At 45.2% G+C, this 19,587-nt stretch overlaps 2 protein-coding genes across 2 annotated transcripts; one reads left to right on the forward strand and one right to left on the reverse strand.

Annotated features, from left to right (window-relative positions):
- The first annotated feature begins 13,817 nt into the window (after positions 1–13,817).
- Positions 13,818–15,680, forward strand: LOC119315246 (transcription factor MYB8-like). The gene is made up of 3 exons (XM_037589913.1): positions 13,818–14,050; positions 14,556–14,685; positions 14,889–15,680. Exons 1-3 carry the CDS (start codon positions 13,915–13,917, stop codon positions 15,538–15,540), a joined length of 918 nt encoding a protein of 305 aa, XP_037445810.1. The 5' UTR covers positions 13,818–13,914; the 3' UTR covers positions 15,541–15,680.
- A 547-nt stretch (positions 15,681–16,227) lies between these two features.
- Positions 16,228–19,586, reverse strand: LOC119315512 (RNA-binding protein NOB1-like; the record flags this gene model as incomplete). Its single annotated transcript, XM_037590112.1, has 5 exons — positions 16,228–16,598; positions 16,790–16,906; positions 17,406–17,574; positions 17,695–18,637; positions 19,238–19,586. Coding segments are annotated over 5 exons (1,725 nt in total), but the record flags the coding sequence as incomplete, so codon positions are not given.
- Position 19,587: the final 1 nt, after the last annotated feature.

A 19,587-nucleotide genomic window follows, 5' to 3' on the forward strand; every position in this document is an offset into this window, starting at 1 on the left:
ATCTTGACCCCATACATCAAGAAAAACAAGTTCCAATGGTTTGGTAGAAATCCTAGTGGAAACAAGATATTGTAATTGATGAGCTTTCGCTTTCTGACAAGAATCACAAATAGTTTCAAGACTACGCTCACCAACACATGGGAGCTGATTATTTCTAAGCACTTGTTGAACAATAACAAAAGAAGGATGTCCTAATCGTGCATTCCACCGTTTTGATGAAATTTTGATGACACCACACACTTGTTTATTGAAGCTTCTAAACTGAGGAATCAAAGGGTAGAGCCCATGCACACATCTGCCACGGTAGAGAATTTTCCTCGTGGCCTGATCACGAATCAAAAAGAAGTAGGGGTGAAACTCAAGAAAAACTTTGTTATCTATGGCAATACGATGAACAGAAACAAGATTTTTCTCAGTTTGTGGGACATGTAAGATATTTCTAAGATGAATATTCCAATGAGGGGTATTGACAATTGCATGACCAACATGGTCTATCTTCATACCTTCACCGTTTGCGTTGTGGACTTGATCATGGCCACGATATTTCTCGTGCATGGTCACCTTTTCAAGCTCATTAGTGATGTGATTTGTGGCTCCAGAGTCAACGTACCAATTGGCATCAACTCCATAAGATGTATCTGCAGCTGATGCAACTTTCTTGCATTGGGAATTGTTCTCGGCATAGCACCAATCACAATCCTTTGCAATGTGGTTACTTTTTTTTTGCAAATTTGACATTTATTTCCATACTCATCATAACCTTGAAATGGACGACCCCTATTTTTGTTGTAGGAGGGGCGTCGGTTATTGTCGGAGTAGTAGTAGTTGTTGTGGTAGTGGCCGCCGCCATGGACCAACGCCGCCGCCACCGGAGTTCTAATTGCTGCTGCCGCCGGTGTTGTAGTTGTTACCGTTGTTGTTACCACCATAGTCGCTACCGCGACCACCACCATTGCGGTAGCCCTTGGGAGACCCGCCATGGCCTCTAGCAGCGAGATTGGCATAGGATTCGAAGCCACCTGCCCCCGTTCCTTGGAACATCTCGATGTTGTGGAACGTAGCAATAATTCAAAATTTTCCTACGTGTCATCAAGATCAATCTATGGAGTCATCTAGCAACGAGGGAGGAGTGGATCTACATACCCTTGTAGATCGCGCGTGAAAGCGTTCAAGAGAACGGGGTTGATGGAGTCGTACTCGTCGTGATCCAAATCACCGATGATCCTAGCGCCGAACGGACGGCACCTCCGCGTTCAACACACGTACGGAGCAGCGACGTCTCCTCCTTCTTGATCCAGCAAGGGGGAAGGAGAGGTTGATGGAGATCCAGCAGCACGACGGCGTGGTGGTGGAAGTAGCGGGATTCCAACAGGGCTTCGCCAAGCGCTGTGGGAGGAGGGAGATGTGTCATGGGAGGGAGAGGGAGGCGCCAGGGCTTATCTATGGTTGCCCTCCCTTCCCCCCACTATATATAGGGCCAAGGGAGAGGGGGAGGGTGCAGCCTTGCCCCTTCCTCCAAGGAAGGGTGCGGCCAAGGGGGGAGGAGTCCATCCTCCCCAAGGCACCTCGGAGGTGCCTTCCCCCTTTAGGACTCTCCCCTTTCCCTCTCTCTTGGCGCATGGGCCTCTTGGGGCTGGTGCCCTTGGCCCATATAGGCCAAGGCGCACCCCCTACAGCCCATGTGGCCCCCCGGGGCAGGTGGACCCACCCGGTGGACCCCCGGGACCCTTCCGGTGGTCCCGGTACAATATCGGTGACCCCGAAACTTGTCCCGATGGCCGAAACAGCACTTCCTATATATAATTCTTTACCTCCGGACCATTCCGGAACTCCTCGTGACGTCCGGGATCTCATCCGGGACTCCGAACAACTTTTGGGTTACCGCATACTAATATCTCTATAACCCTAGCGTCACCGAACCTTAAGTGTGTAGACCCTACGGGTTCGGGAGACATGCAGACATGACCGAGATGACTCTCCGGTCAATAACCAACAGCGGGATCTGGATACCCATGTTGGCTCCCACATGTTCCACGATGATCTCATCGGATGAACCACGATGTCAAGGACTTAATCAATCCCGTATGCAATTCCCTTTGTCTAGCGGTACGATACTTGCCCGAGATTCGATCGTCGGTATCCCGATACCTTGTTCAATCTCGTTATCGGCAAGTCTCTTTACTCGTTCCGTAACACATCATCCCGTGATCAACTCCTTGATCACATTGTGCACATTATGATGATGTCCTACCGAGTGGGCCCAGAGATACCTCTCTGTCACACGGAGTGACAAATCCCAGTCTCGATTCGTGCCAACCCAACAGACACTTTCGGAGATACCCGTAGTGCACCTTTATAGTCACCCAGTTACGTTGTGACGTTTGGCACACCCAAAGTATTCCTACGGTATCCGGGAGTTGCACAATCTCATGGTCTAAGGAAATGATACTTGACATTAGAAAAGCTTTAGCATACGAACTACATGATCTTGTGCTAGGCTTAGGATTGGGTCTTGTCCATCACATCATTCTCCTAATGATGTGATCCCGTTATCAATGGCATCCAATGTCCATGGTCAGGAAACCGTGACCATCTATTGATCAACGAGCTAGTCAACTAGAGGCTTACTAGGGACATGGTGTTGTCTATGTATCCACACATGTATCTGAGTTTCCTATCAATACAATTCTAGCATGGATAATAAACGATTATCACGAACAAGGAAATATAATAATAACCAATTTATTATTGCCTCTAGGGCATATTTCCAACAGTCTCCCACTTGCACTAGAGTCAATAACCCAGTTCACATCGCTATGTGACTAACACTCAAGGTCACATCCCCATGTGACTAACACCCAAAGAGTTTACTAGAGTCAATAATCTAGTTCACATTACCATGTGATTAACACTCGATGAGTTCTGGGTTTGATTATGTTATGCTTGTGAGAGATGTTATAGTCAACGGGTCTGAGTCTTTCAGATCCGTATGTACTTCGCAAATTTCTATGTCATCTTGTAGATGCAACTACTACGCTACATTTGGAGCTATTTCAAATAACTGTTCTACTATACGAATCCAGTTTACTACTCAGAATAATCTGGATTAGTGTCAAAGTTCGCATCAGCGTAACCCTTTACGACGAACTCTTTTACCACCTCCATAATCGAGAAAATTCCTTAGTCCACTAGTTACTAAGGATAACTTTGACCGCTGTCTTGTGATCCATTCTTGGATCACTCTTGTACCCCTTGACTGACTCATGGCAAGGCACATTTCAGGTGCGGTACACAGGTTAGCATACCGTATAGAGCCTATGACAAAAGCATAGGGGACGACATTCGTCCTTTCTATTTCTTCTGCCGTGGTCGAGCTTTAAGTCTTAACTTCATACCTTACAACTCAGGCAAGAACTCCTTCTTTGACTGATCCATCTCGAACACCTTCAAGATCATGTCAAGGTATGTGCTCATTTGAAAGTACCATTAAGCGTTTTGATCTATCCTTATAGATCTTGATGCTCAATGTTCAGGTAGCTTAATCCAGGCTTTCCATTGAAAAACACTTTCCAAATAACCCTATATGCTTTCCAGAAATTCTACGTCATTTCTGATCAATAATATGTCAACAACATATATTCATCAGAAATTCTATAATGCTCTCACTCACTTCTTTGGAAATACAAGTTTCTCATAAACTTTGTATACACCCAAAATCTTTGATCATCTCATCAAAGCATACATTCCAACTCCGAGATGCTTACTCCAGTCCTTAGAAGGATTGCTGGAGCTTTGCATACTTATTAGCATCTTTCAGGATTAACAAAACCTTCCGGTTGTATCACATACAACCTTTCCTCAAGAAAATCGTTGAGGAAACAATGTTTTGACATCCTATCTGCAAGATTTAATAAATAATGCAGTAATCGCTAATATAATTCCAACACACTCTTAGCATCGCTACGAGTGAGAAAGTCTCACCGTAGTCAACTCCTTGAACTTGTCGGAAAAATCTTAACGACAAGTCGAGCTTTCTTAATGGTGACATTTACCATCATTGGTCGTCTTCCTTTTAAAATCCATATGTACCTAACAGCCTTACGACCATCAAGTAGTTCTTCCAAAGTCTACATTTTGTTTTCATACATGGATCCTATCTCGGATTTTATGGCCTCGAGCCATTTATCGGAATCCGGGCCCACCATCGCTTCTCCATGGCTCATAGGTTCATTGTTGTCTAGCAACATGACTTCCAAGACAGGATTACGTACCACTCTGAAGTAGTACGCATCCTTGTCATCCCACGAGGTTTGGTAGTGACTTGATCTGAAGTTTCATGATCATTATCATAAGCTTCCACTTCAATTGGTGTAGGTGCCACAGGAACAACTCATGTGCCCTGCCACACACTAGTTGAAGAGACGGTTCAATAACCTCATCAAGTCTCCACCATCCTCCCACTCAATTCTTTCGAGAGAAACTTTTCCTCGAGAAAGGACCCGATTCTAGAAACAATCCCTTATTGCTTCGGATCTGAGACAGGAGGTATACCCAACTGTTTTGGGTGTCCTATGAAGATGCATTTATCCGCTTTGGGTTCGAGCTTATCAGCCTGAAACTTTTTCACATAAGCATCGCAGCCCCAAACTTCTAAGAAATGACAGCTTATGTTTCTCTAAACCATAGCTCATACGGTGTCATCTCATCGGAATTACGTGGTGCCCCTTTTAAAGTGAATGTGGTTGTCTTTAATGCCTAACCCATAAACTATCATGGTAATTCGATAAGAGACATCATGGTATGCATCATATCCAATAGGGTGCAGTTATGATGTTCGGACACACCATCATACTATGGTGTTCCAGACTGTATTAGTTGTGAAACAATTTCCACAATGTCTTAATTCTGTGCCAAACTCGTAATTCAGATATTCATCTCTATGATCATATAATAGATCTTTTATCCTCTTGTCACGACGATCTTTCAACTTCACCCTGAAATTACTTGAACCTTTCAATAATTCAGACTCGTGATTCATCAAGTAAATGTACTCAACATCTACTCAAATCATCTGTGAAGTAAGAACATAACGATATCCACTACATGCCTCAGCACTCATTGGATTGCACACATCAAAATGTATTACTTCCAACAAGTTGCTTTCTAGTTCCATTTTACTGAAAACGAGGCTTTCAGTCATCTTGCCCATGTGGTATGACTTGCATGTCTCAAGTGATTCAAAATCAAGTGAGTCCAAACGGTCCATTTGCATGGAGTTTCTTCATGCATATACACCAATAGACATGGTTCGCATGTCTCAAACCTTTCAAAAACAAGTGAGCCCAAAGATCCATCAATATGGAGCTTCTTCATGCGTTTTATACCGATATGACTTAAGTGGCAGTGCCACAAGTAGGTGGTACTATCATTACTATTTTTTGGCATGAACATGTGTATCACTATGATCGAGATTCAATAAACCATTCATTTTAGGTGTAAGACCATTGAAGGTATTATTCAAATAAACAGAGTAACCATTATTCTCTTTAAATGAATAACCGTATTGCGACAGACATAATCCAATCATGTCTATGCTCAACGCAAACACCAAATGACAATTATTTAGGTTTAACTCCAATCTCGATTGTAGAGGGAGCGTGCGATGCTTGATCATATCAACATTGGAAACACTTCCAACACATATCGTCAGCTCACCTTTAGCTAGTCTTTGTTTATTCCGTAGCTTTTATTTCGAGTTACTAACACTTAGCAACCGAACCGGTATCTAATACCCTGGTGCTACTAGGAGTACTAGTAAAGTACACATCAACACAATGTATATCCAATATACTTCTATCGACCTTGCCAGCCTTCTCATCTACCAAGTATCTAGGGTAATTCTGCTCCAGTGGTTGTTCCCCTTATTACAGAAGCACTTAGTCTCGGGTTTGGGTTCAACCTTGGGTTTCTTCACTAGAGCAGCAGCTGAATTGCCGTTTCATGAAGTATCCCTTCGTTCCCTTGCCCTTCTTGAAACTAGTGGTTTCACCAACCATCAACAATTGATGCTCCTTCTTGATTTCTACTTTTGTGGTGTCAAACATCGCGAATATCTCAAGGACCATCATATATGTCCCTGATATATTATAGTTCATCACGAAGCTCTAGCAGCTTGGTGGTAATGACTTCGGAGAAACATCACTTTCTCATCTGGAAGATCAACTCCCACTTGATTCAAATGATTGTTGTACTCAGACAATCTGAGCACAAGCTCAACAATTGAGCTTTTCTCCCTTAGTTTGTAGGCTAAGAAAATCGTCGGAGGTCTTATACCTTTTGACGTGGGTACGAGCCTGAAATCCCAATTTCAGCCCTCAAAACATCTCATATGTTTTGTGACGTTTCAAAACGTCTTCGGTGCCTCAACTCTAAGCCGTTTAACTGAACTATCACGTAGTTATCAAAATGTGTATGTCAGATGTTCGCAACATCCACATACGACGTTCGAGGTTCAACACACTGAGCGGTGCATTAAGGACATAAGCCTTCTATGAAGCAATGAGGACAATCCTCAGTTTACGGACCTAGTCCGCATAATTGCTACTATCAACTTTCAACTAAAATTTCTCTAGGAACATATCTAAACAGTAGAACTGAAATGCGAGCTACGACATAATTTGCGAAGACCTTTTGACCATTGTTCGTGATAATTAAGTTCATCTTGTGAACTCCCACTCAGATAGACATCCCTCTAGTCATCTAAGTGATTACATGATCCGAGTCAACTAGGTCGTGTCCGATCATCACGTGAGACGGACTAGTCATCATCGGTGAACATCTTCATGTTGATCGTATCTACCATACGACTCATGCTCGACCTTTCGGTCTCTTGTGTTCCGAGGCCATGTCTGTACATGCTAGGCTCGTCAAGTCAACCTAAGTGTTTTGCGTGTGTAAATCTGTCTTACACCCGTTGTATGTGAACGTTAGAATCTATCACACCCGATCATCACGTGGTGCTTCAAAATGACAAACTTTCGCAACGGTGCATAGTTAGGGGGAACACTTTCTTGAAATTATTATGAGGGATCATCTTATTTACTACCGTCGTTCTAAGTAAACAAGATGCAAAAACATGATAAACATCACATGCAATCAAATAGTGACATGATATGGCCATCATCACTTTGCTCCTCTTGATCTCCATCTTCGGGGCGCCATGATCATCATCGTCACCGGCATGACACCATGATCTCCATCATCATGATCTCTATCATCGTGTCTTCATGAAGTTGTCTCGTCAACTATTACTTCTACTACTACAGCTAACGGTTAGCAATAAAGTAAAGTAATTACATGACGTTTATGTTGACACGCAGGTCATAAATAAATTAAGACAACTCCTATGGCTCCTGCGGGTTGTCATACTCATCGACATGCAAGTCGTGATTCCTATTACAAGAACATGATCAATCTCATACATCACATATATCATTCATCACATCCTTTTGGCCATATCACATCACATAGCATACCCTGCAAAAACAAGTTAGACGTCCTCTAATTGTTGTTTGCATGTTTTACGTGGCTGCTATGGGTTTCTAGCAAGAACGTTTCTTACCTACGCAAAAACCACAACATGATATGCCAATTGCTATTTACCCTTCATAAGGACCCTTTTCATCGAATCCGATCCGACTAAAGTGGGAGAGACAGACACCCGCTAGCCACCTTATGCAACTAGTGCATGTCAGTCGGTGGAACCAGTCTCACGTAAGAGTACGTGTAAGGTCGGTCCGGGCCGCTTCATCCCACAATGCCACTGAATCAAGATTGGACTAGTAACGGTAAGCATATTGAACAAAATCAACGCCCACAACTACTTTGTGTTCTACTCGTGCATAGAAACTACGCATAGACCTAGCTCATGATGCCACTGTTGTGGAATGTAGCAATAATTTAAATTTTCCTACGTGTCACCAAGATCAATCTATGGAGTCATCTAGCAACGAGGGAGGGAGTGGATCTACATACCCTTGTAGATCGCGCGCGGAAGCGTTCAAGAGAACGGGGTTGATGGAGTCGTACTCGTCGTGATCCAAATCACCGATGATCCTAGCGCCGAACGGACGGCACCTCCGCGTTCAACACACGTACGGAGCAGCGACGTCTCCTCCTTCTTGATCCAGCAAGGGGGAAGGAGAGGTTGATGGAGATCCAGCAGCACGACGGCGTGGTGGTGGAAGTAGCGGGATTCCAACAGGGCTTCGCCAAGCGCTGCGGGAGGAGGGAGATGTGTCATGGGAGGGAGAGGGAGGCGCCAGGGCTTATCTATGGTTGCCCTCCCTTCCCCCCACTATATATAGGGCCAAGGGAGAGGGGGAGGGCGCAGCCTTGCCCCTTCCTCCAAGGAAGGGTGCGGCCAAGGGGGGGAGGAGTCCATCCAAGGCACCTCGGAGGTGCCTTCCCCCTTTAGGACTCTCCCCTTTCCCTCTCTCTTGGCGCATGGGCCTCTTGGGGCTGGTGCCCTTGGCCCATATAGGCCAAGACGCACCCCCTACAGACCATGTGGCCCCCCGGGGCAGGTGGACCCACCCGGTGGACCCCCGGGACCCTTCCGGTGGTCCCGGTACAATACCGGTGACCCCGAAACTTGTCCCGATGGCCGAAACAGCACTTCCTATATATAATTCTTTACCTCCGAACCATTCCGGAACTCCTCGTGACGTCCGGGATCTCATCCGGGACTCCGAACAACTTTCGGGTTACCGCATACTAATATCTCTATAACCCTAGCGTCACCGAACCTTAAGTGTGTAGACCCTACGGGTTTGGGAGACATGCAGACATGACCGAGATGACTCTCCGGTCAATAACCAACAGCGGGATCTGGATACCCATGTTGGCTCCCACATGTTCCACGATGATCTCATCGGATGAACCACGATGTCAAGGACTTAATCAATCCCGTATGCAATTCCCTTTGTCTAGCGGTACGATACTTGCCCGAGATTCGATCGTCGGTATCCCGATACCTTGTTCAATCTCGTTATCGGCAAGTCTCTTTACTCGTTCCGTAACACATCATCCCGTGATCAACTCCTTGATCACATTGTGCACATTATGATGATGTCCTACCGAGTGGGCCCAGAGATACCTCTCCGTCACATGGAGTGACAAATCCCAGTCTCGATTCGTGCCAACCCAATAGACACTTTCGGAGATACCCGTAGTGCACCTTTATAGTCACCCAGTTACGTTGTGACGTTTGGCACACCCAAAGTATTCCTACGGTATCCGGGAGTTGCACAATCTCATGGTCTAAGGAAATGATACTTGACATTAGAAAAGCTTTAGCATACGAACTACACGATCTTGTGCTAGGCTTAGGATTGGGTCTTGTCCATCACATCATTCTCCTAATGATGTGATCACGTTATCAATGACATCCAATGTCCATGGTCAGGAAACCGTGACCATCTATTGATCAACGAGCTAGTCAACTAGAGGCTTACTAGGGACATGGTGTTGTCTATGTATCCACACATGTATCTGAGTTTCCTATCAATACAATTCTAGCATGGATAATAAACGATTATCACGAACAAGGAAATATAATAATAACCAATTTATTATTGCCTCTAGGGCATATTTCCAACACTCGACTCGTTGGTCAAAATTCGAGACGATGCCGAAGAGATCATCCATGGTCAGGGGCTCCACACAGACATCCAGCGCCGAGATGAGGGGCTGATAATCCATATCAAGTCCCCCGATGATGAAGGAGAGAAGCTCCTCGTCCTTGATGGGTTTGCCTGCTGCAACGAGCTCATAAGAGAGGGCTCACATATGACCGAAGTAAGTAGTTGCACACTCTGTGAGCCTTTTTGGCATTTGAGAGGGCGATGCGGCAATTGTTGGCGCGGGAGCGGGATTGGGCGGCAAAATGTTAGCAAGTGCTGACTAGATCGTGTGGGAGTTTTCTAGGGATGCAACCTGAACGAGAACTTCCTTGGAGAGGTTCCAAATGAGATAGGCATGATATGCTGGTCCTGGACGAGCCACGAGTTGTAGGTGGGGTTGGAAACAGTCTCTTATTTCCCATCGGAGTTCTTGGTCACGATGGTCTTGGTAGGTTCGGGTGTAGATTGATCGATGTACCCATATAGCCCAGCCCCCATGATTTGGGAGCGAGCTTGGGCTTTCTAGAGGACATAGTTGGTTCGGCTGAGAGGCTCGGATGTGGTGTAATTGAGGCCAAGGGAAGAGACTTGGGTGGAGGAGGACATAGCAGCTCAAGGTGAAAGATGAAGGTTGCAGTGGTGAGGGGTCTGCTAGATGTGATGGAAGAAGGAGGCTTTGTATACCATGTCAAGATGGGTAAAGCGTCTCAACTCTCCTGGTGGAGAGCCCACATGTTATATATTCATAGGATGGGGCTTATCCCATAAATGCATATATTTGATTGTTACAATTGTGCATAGTACGTTGAGAGAAAGAGAGATACATGGAGATTTACAGGAGATATCAAAGGAGAGTTAAAGAAGAGAGTTACACTAATAAATACAAGCATCAAGTTCAAATAACCTAATCGTGTACGTTTAATCTTGATGTTTAACAATGATCTGTATATATGCCTGATATTGCTACAAGGTTGATGTCTTGTGTTGTTTGAAATGTTGTCAGGTATTTGGAATGAAGGTTGTCAATTTGTTTATCTGTTTTTTGTTTGAACCAAGCTTGACGAGACTGTTTCAAATGTTGTCCTTTTCTCCTGTCCCCCCTCCCCCTAAACAAAAAAACAGGTTTTGTTTACATGGGCCTAATCAACTTGCTTATTGCTGATCCACTTTGTCAACCATTAATAATCATGATTAGATCTTAGTGGGCTCCGTTTGTTAGCCCATTTATGTATGTGTTGTGATGTAGTGACCATTATTCATTGCTAAGCATGGACCTTAAAGAGATACATCAAGGATGACGCAAAAACCATTATAATCTAAACAAATAGCTTATCTCTCATTTAGACTCATAAAGCTTTTAAGTAAACTCGATTTATATGATCTAGGTCGGGTTAAGTGGTAGCAGTGTGCTCATGGATCCCCTCTTCTCCTCCACTTAAGCCACTAATCTCATTACATGGCATTAACTGTCATGAACTCATGATAATGTACTTCCATCCATTGGATAATCTTATTCTTTGCCAGTGTGTGTGCAGTGTCACATACATGCTTAAACATGGCACAACCTTAATTTTCTATCTGTCACAGAGACCAAGTGTACTTGTTAGCAGTAGTAATAACCAAGGAAATCAACATCATCTCTAAATCCTCAGGAACTCCTTGAATTTCTTTAATGTGCATGCTTAGCAGGCTGGCCCATTTTTTTTCCAGCTCCCCTCTTCTTCTACTTAATCCTGCAAAGATATACTGACACAACTTGCAGTGGATTTAACTAATTAAATAACCTATGCATGATGGGTGAGCTGTGCTTGTGTATACAATTAGGCCATCTTGCCTGTCTGATCTGTGGATTAATCTCTGGACCAAAGCATTGACTTGCATCCCATCATTGCCAGTACATCAACAAATCAGAAGCCCCCTCCCCTTTCCTGCTGCATGTTCTTGGCTCACTTATTTAATCAGCAGCATATTTTGCACATCCCCATTCTTTAATCATTCGCCGAAAACATTTTCAAATTTAAATATTTTAAAAAACCATCCTATTAATCTAGAAGATGTGATAAGGGCAGGAAAGTCCTCCTCTTGCAAGTCAGGGAGCTGTTCTCAGTTCTCACTGGGGACAGAAGATTCCTCCCATCCTTCCCTTTGAGAAGAAATGCGCATTAGTTTAACCGGTGGTGCATAATGTATTGTGCAAGATGCTGAGTTTGTATGGAGATTAGGTGTTTGTCCACATGCAACTGTGCCCAAGTCAATTAGGTTTTCTTCTAGTTTTTTAGGTGTCGGCTAATTTCAAAGAGAGAGAAATCTCTAGGCTTTGATTCTTTCTTTCTTCTTTTTGTTCTCATCAGCATCAGCAAATCCCCTTGTTTGGTGCTGATGAGATTAGGGTGACCTTGAGCTCACATGGAGCTGCCCCGTTTTGTAGGTCATTGCCGCGTATTAAAATGCGGCGAAGAGAAAGATAGGACCTCATGGTGTATGATTAGTCAATAATCACCCCTCTAGTCAAGGAAATTTACAGATCAGAAACTTTGCTGATATGTGTGTCTTGGCAAATAGTATGCTGCGTACATGCTAGATCATGCTCTTTCTTTTTGGTTCCCATGTCGAGAAGAACCAAATGGATGGATGTTCTGCAAAACAGAAACCTTGTGGGCTCATGCAGAGAATGCTAGTGGCAGCAAGACACTGTAAAATTCTGAATCCGAAGACTTTGCACGAGTCCCAAAGCAAAGCGGTTATCGCGCAAACCAAATGGTTGTATGTTCTGCAGAACAGAAACCTTTGTGGATTCATGCAGGGAATGATGTCAAGAGGCAGAAGGACATTGACAACTTCCAAACTTGAATGAAGACTTTAGGTTGTTGTGCATGAGCCAAAACTTGTCTTTCTGTTCATCTGTCACTATAGACAGAGTCTTTGTTTTTCATGGGTGAGGAGCTTGAGCAGAGATAAAGAAAAAGGGGGTTAGAGTCACACCCACACTAAGATTTCCTGAAAACAACTGGTGTGCACAAAGGACAAAGTCTCGAGACATGCATGGTGATGTGAGCTGCCAAACTGAAGCAGGTAGCCACTCTGCAGCTTAGCATATAATCTCAGTCCTACTAACCATATGCCATATGGAGTGCCATTCACACTTGTACACTTGTACTCTGCAGGTAGACAGCTGGTGAACACTTGTACTCTTCGTAAACGAGCACACGAAATAGGCAGGTCGATTCGCCTCTATGAATATTAATTACACGAAATAGGCAGGTCGATTCGCCTCTATGAATATTAATTACACGAAATAGGCAGGTCGATTCGACAGACAGCCATTGTGCCAACTCAGTCTGTTCCAGAACTTGGTGAATGTGAAAGAAAAAAAATTATGGTTGGCATCCAAGTCCCTCATCATGGCTAACCTGTGTCAGAAAGGTCCTTGTTTATGGATGCATTTCATCTCTTCTTGATACTTGCAGTGCAAATCCTTCTGGATCCTGACTGTTCTGTCTCTTCCTGGCCTTCGTAATGATTGACATTTGGAAGAGGCCTTGTCATTGATGATTAATCCAAGAGCCGGTTTCATTGCAAGAACAGCTCATGTCAATGCTCCACCCGTATCATTGGTGCACAAGTCTGACCTTCATCGCGCCGATTATTGGATAACAGTGTTTTCTTACTACGCAAATTTGATCATCCGAAGAGGGCGGCACATTCTCGGATTATCAGCGCTCGCGTTTATCTCAGAATGCTCTCTAAATTTTAAGTCCAGTAAAACTCAGAAGAAAATAAACAAACTGTTGATGATCCAAGTGACCTATCATATAAATAATCGCCGATTAGAGAAACATCCCAGTTACTGACTCGAGAACAAAATGTGTTCCGAGTGCCAGCGAGCATCCTTCCATCCACACAATCATTAGCCCGAGGCCAAAACCGAGTGAATAACCCTCGAGAATCTTTGAGGAAGGAGGTGACATCCTCTGACCAAGCCTCCAAGCTCATGATCTGAACCATGTGCAGCCATTACCAACTCAATTCCACGGGACTAAACTAAACCGGGCAGCGAAATGCAGCAGCCCTTTAAATCACAGGGTGCACATGGAGCCTGGGGGAAGAAAGTCCTAGCGCTGCCACTACCTCTGCTGCTGCAACAGCTCACATTCTTGTCTTGTGAGACAGAAGAGGAGGAGAAAGCTTAGGGGGTATATCAGAGGAGGGAGAGGGGAGGCGGCATCGGTCGATGGGGTGCCGGTCCTGCGACAAGCCCAAGATGAACTACAGGAAGGGGCTGTGGTCTCCTGAGGAGGACCAGAGGCTGAGGGACTACATCCTCAAGCACGGCCTCGGCTGCTGGAGTGCTGTTCCTGCAAAAGCTGGTGAGCTCCCTCTCTGTCTCTGAATGTAGGAGTGATTAGTTGCTACTTCTTTCCCCTTTCATGCATGGAAATTGCTCCATGCCAATGCTTGCAGAAACAGCTTATGGCTGATTGTGAATCATAGTCTACTAGTCCAGTAGCATTAGCAATAATTTGATCAACCCGCATCGTTTTCAATGGTTTTGTTTGTATTTATCTTGGAGTTCTACTTGGAACCTTACATCCATGATCCAGCTCTAGTCTTGACATATTTAAAAAAAAAAATCAATATACTCTGCTATTTAGCACCAATGCACCTATAAAGAGCTAATTGCCTAGAAATCTGTTTGACCTTCACATGATCCAAGCTTGAACATAGTCCCCATGTCAGTCAAGAACTCAAAATTCTAGCACAAAATGTGATGTGGCAATTTGAGCTAGTTGCCAGTATCTCTGAAACACTTCTTTTTTACTTGAATTATGCCTGAATTTGTTGTGCTCTGTGTGTTTGTTTGGTAACTCGCAGGTCTGCAGAGGAATGGCAAGAGCTGCCGGCTGCGTTGGATCAACTACCTGCGGCCCGGATTGAAGCGCGGGATGTTCTCTCAGGAAGAGGAGGACGTTGTCATCAACCTCCAAGCCAAGTTGGGCAACAAGTAAGGAATCCTCACCTAAACATCTCGAAAACTTGAGAACAATACAAAACAAAAACCAAAATTTCGACTACACAAACAAAAATCAACTGAATTTTGAAATCAAAACCCCTTCGAAAGCGGCATGTTTCCCGGCGAAAAGATGACACAATTCAGACTTGGTTTTCCATGGCGCTGATGGTCTGAGATCTCTGTTCTTTGGTCAGGTGGTCGCAGATCGCGATGCATCTGCCGGGGAGGACGGACAACGAGGTGAAGAACTACTGGAACTCGTACCTCAAGAAGCGGGTGATGCAGCTGGGCTCCAACTCCGGCTCCAACCCGGCCAGCAAGAACGCCTCGCCGGAGCTGCTCACGTCCATGAGCGCCACCACCGAGCTCATCATGACCAGCGGCGGCGGCGGCGGCGGCAGCACGGCGACGTCGACCCACGACCACGACGCCAACATCAGCAGCAGCGGCGCCATCTCGGCCACCGAGCCATTCGTCGACCATCAGCACGAGCAGCACCAGCACCAGCAGGCCAGGAACTACGTCTTCGCCGACTGGATGCCGACCGCGGCGGCGGCGCCGGGGCCGGAGAGCTACTCCATGTCCGCACACTGGCCGGCCTCCACGGCCAGCTCCGGCAACGTCACGCCGTCGCACGGCGCCTTCGTCGGGGACCAGATGAGCGGCAGCAGCTACGCCGCGCTGCAGCACCCGCACCAGCAGCACCACCACCAGAGCGCGGTCACCGTGGCGGGCGCTCATGCCAGCGCCGGCGGCATGGTCGCCGGAGGCGGCTACTTCGACCTGCTCAACATGGGCGACATCTACGGCGGGTTCAGCACAACGAACGACGATCTGCTCTTCTGAAGCTCAGAGCTAAAATTCTGATGATGCCGTGCCCCCTGTGCATGTGTGACAAACAAAATTTGTTCTTTGTGTTCATGTTGTGTATGAAAAATGGAAAGAGGTGGGTATACTGCTTGATTAATTTGATTCTTCTTCTGTAAGGAAAAGTTTAAATGTGATCATGTTAATTAGAGGGAATTCCCCTTAGGTTGGACATAATTCTTTTGTTGTTGTTTTTCCGCAATAAAAAGGCGTATCGATTTGTATCGTGTAAAGTGCAAATGTGAGCTCAGTTGTAATAGATTTGGTAAATTTTAGCAAATATTCGTCCCGGGGGTAAATTTTAACTAGTTATGATGTTGAACTACACTTTATCTATCCATGTGAGTGGAGAAAATGCATGATTGTAATGTCTTGCCATCTTAATTATGAGATTGAATTATGCTCGAGTGCTTCCTAAAAGCAAAGATAAAACTTTGAAAAAGCCAAGGTCAGTTGGAAATTTTTCTAAGAAATACAGCTAGCAAAAAGAAGTCAACTGAAATTTCCTACTCCTAAATTCTTATGAAATTTCAAACTGTGCCTTTCCATCATCAGTATACGTTTGGCAAATTGTGGCCTGCAACAAACAGGAATTAAATCATGCACAGCTCAGTGCTGCTCCAAGAGTTCTTGCATTCAAAGAATATGGACTTGAACTCAGTGGAGTTGATACAGAAAAGGCAGTAATAAAACACCAACATTTCATAGATGTTCATTCTAAAGTAAACCTTACACAGATGTTGCAAAACTGTGTAACCTTACATGCTTAACTCTAGTAGATATTCTCGCCAAAGGAGAGAGGTATATAGATAGCACTCTGATTTCTCGTTACATATAATGTGATACTACAATGACATGGATGACAAAGGAACAAAAGGGCAAACAGGAACTTAGTTCTTCTTGCGAGAAAAGTGGTTGTCGTTCGGATTCCGTTTCCCGCTGAACATTGCGAGCGCCTTCCTTACTGGAGGTTTCAGCTCCACCTTCTTCTCGCCGCTGTGCGTGAATATGTCCTCAGCGCCCAAGAAATCATCCCCCTGTAGCAAACAGCAATGGTTATGAGAGTTGTTCCTCTAAGAACTAACTGATATACTCTGTGCCAGTAGAAGAGGGAACAGAGACGCCATGATCGTATATAAAACTAACTTATGGGTGTTTATGGAATTAACATCTCAAAATTATGTGTCCTTGTCAACACGATGGTGTAAAAACTAGCAGGGGTACTGACCAGCTTGCTTGACTTCTTCGATTTAGGATGCAGAACCTTCTGGGGAAGTTGGTCTTCACGTAAAATGGGATTCTTAATGACGGCATCTCTTCCACCTTGGGGCATTGGAAGGGAAAACTGCAAAGTAAACAGGCAATTAAAAACAACATCATCAATGTCACTACATGAATCAACCAAAGCAAAGGTTAGGCGCAGGGAAAAGTTTTAACCAAAGTATCCAGAAAAAGACATGAAATGAACATGAAGGCACACATGGAAAATCATCACTGCAAGATATTTACAGTCTGCTTCACCAAAGAGAGATCAGATGTCTCTAACAAATATCAAGGCACACATATGGAACTGTTGAAAAGCTCCTGGCAGAGTTCTGGGTATTCATCACCATTGATTCTAAAGAGCACAATTCTTCACTGAACGTCATGGAAAGAAATATGCAGATGTTCTATGATAAACTTATCACATGTGTAATTATTTTAATTTCTTGGAGAACAGTGGAACATACAGGGAAGAGGGAACAATTAACCAGAGCTCACACACTTAATCACAGAAGTGACAGAACAAAAGGTCTAGGGAATAGAAAAAGGAGATCATTAAGTGTGTAGTTAACCAGACTCACTTTTGTGCCTCGGAGAGTAACACGCGGGCGCCGTGAAGCCATAGTGATCCCATTTTCACCAACTGTTACTGAAACCTTTCGCAAGGTGCCACCATTGCCACACTTTGGACAGAATATTTTTCCAATCTCTTGTGTCACCTTGTAGCAAGCATGACACCTCAGAACCCACCTGCCAATCAGCATCAACACATGAGAGACAGATAAGAGTGAGCAAGCTTCTATAACTAGGGTACGAATTTAAATGGCTGTAGAGTAGCAAGAGTGGTCCGAAAATGTCAAATTCACATACCTATGCAACTGACGTATTTGCATGCCACCTGGTGCCAAGAGACGAAGACCAATCTGGAGGATAACGTTTTGCATGGCATAGTCACTAGTAACACACGCCACAGTTGATTCAGATAAGGACCTCAGGGCCCAACTCTGCTCACTGCTCTCGTCATCTACAAAAGATGCACTGACACCTTCCTCGGTCTCGCTTTTTATATCCAAATTATCCAATCGTTCAGCGCATGCATCAGTATCATTTCTGCCCTCAACAGTATCAGCATTGCCTACCCCATTCTCACCATTAGATAGTTGATCTCCAGCAATTTTGGGTTCATTCTCTTCAAGAGATTCCAAGCTGTCAGTATTTGACCTTGTTTTCTCTGGAACAACAGAAGGGCCATCCACTGAATCCAAACCATTTTCAGACAAGTGATCTTCATCGACTGATGGAGCAACAGAACTTGTCTCAAAACCTTGTTCAGATGCCTTGAGGGCATCACGCCTCGCTTTCCTCCGCAAATATTTTCTGTGCGTGGTGCGGCCAACAGCAGGCAACCAACCTTCATTGTTCTCATCATCTTCCCAAGGAATACATGCATCTTTCTTTGAAGGCTGAAACTCTTCACCGCCTTGTGTCTCAGAAATACTGTTGGTCTCGCTTGTAGGGATTTCTTGGTTCTCAAGATCCTTCAGTGGGAGGATCCGAGAATTAAGATCCCCGCCTGCCTCAGACATCTTATCCAATGCTTCCCACTCTGCTAGGTTAGGCACATTAGAGCCCCAGCCTGGAAGTGGTGCCTCTTGCAAGGTCCGGACGCTGACCACGTGAAGTGGAGGTGGCTGCTCCCGCAAATGGCTGGTCCCATGGACCTCAGCCTCCAACATGTATGCTAGAGCGATAATCTTCATATCAACATCTGAAAGTGTCTGGAGATCTCCTGTTTCCCTGGCAAACTTGACAACTGCAAGCAATGATGATATACAAAGTTAGTCTCGCCTATGAATATGTGGTTCTTAGGCAAGAGAAATTTTTACAGAGGCATGGTAATTCTATTCTACAGAAGTAACTTCAAGACTATGGACAACCCAAGATAATTTGACAGTAAAATGCTACTTCTATCGAACAGAAGTAACTTCCAGGCCACGGGCTACCAAATGTCAACATGTTGCAGTGGGAAAACAAAGTATAACAACTACCAAATTCTAGCCAAACAGCAAGTAATGCCGACTCCAAAATAATCTATGGACAGCATGATATCCACCATCCTTTTAAACAGCACCCTGTTGCATACTCAAGGTCACTCCAAACAACAAAACACTGAATAAACACTACTTGATGCCCAATTTCTGCTAATGACAAGTAAGATAAAAAGATCAAAACCAACCCAGTCACGCAAACCATCATCCTGTACATCGTGCAACATAAACTACCTATAATAACCTGGTAAATAATTCGATGACGAAAAATGAACTTTTTAGTCCATGAAACTGCAGAGTTTTAGCTCTATAAGCAAATGAAAGTGTCAGTATGAATGAAGCTCTGTGCGGGCTAAACAGTGGACCTTTCTTGACGAACTCGGGCGCGGGCTCGACGGTCTCGACGGGGGTGGGGAGGAGCGCGAGCCTCCGGCGCGCGGCGGCGTCGCGGACCTCCTCGAGCACCTCGGGCACGGTGACGAGCCGCCCCGCGGCCGAGGCCAGCGCGGCGCCGCCCGAGATGACGGCGTTGGCGTCGACGACGGCCACGGCCAGGCCGCTCGAGTTGGCGCAGCTGGACACGATCCGGCTCACGGCCTGCGCGGGCGACTCCTTGGCCACCGCCTCCCGTCGCGCCGTCGCGGCCGCGCCCCACGCCACGGGGCCCCCGAGCGCTGCGCCGGGCGGTGGCGGGGGCGGGAAGGCCGCGTCGCCG

Source organism: Triticum dicoccoides, chromosome 6A, assembly GCF_002162155.2.
Source record: "Triticum dicoccoides isolate Atlit2015 ecotype Zavitan chromosome 6A, WEW_v2.0, whole genome shotgun sequence".
NCBI lineage: Eukaryota > Viridiplantae > Streptophyta > Magnoliopsida > Poales > Poaceae > Triticum > Triticum dicoccoides.

Bases quoted from the DNA above. Each gene is read 5' to 3' on its own strand.
- LOC119315246 (XM_037589913.1), top strand. From the start codon at position 13,915: ATGGGGTGCCGGTCCTGCGACAAGCCCAAGATGAACTACAGGAAGGGG. The intron at 14,051-14,555 runs GTGAGCTCCCTC...GGTAACTCGCAG, and splicing joins TGCTGTTCCTGCAAAAGCTG to GTCTGCAGAGGAATGGCAAG. The intron at 14,686-14,888 runs GTAAGGAATCCT...TTCTTTGGTCAG, and splicing joins CAAGCCAAGTTGGGCAACAA to GTGGTCGCAGATCGCGATGC.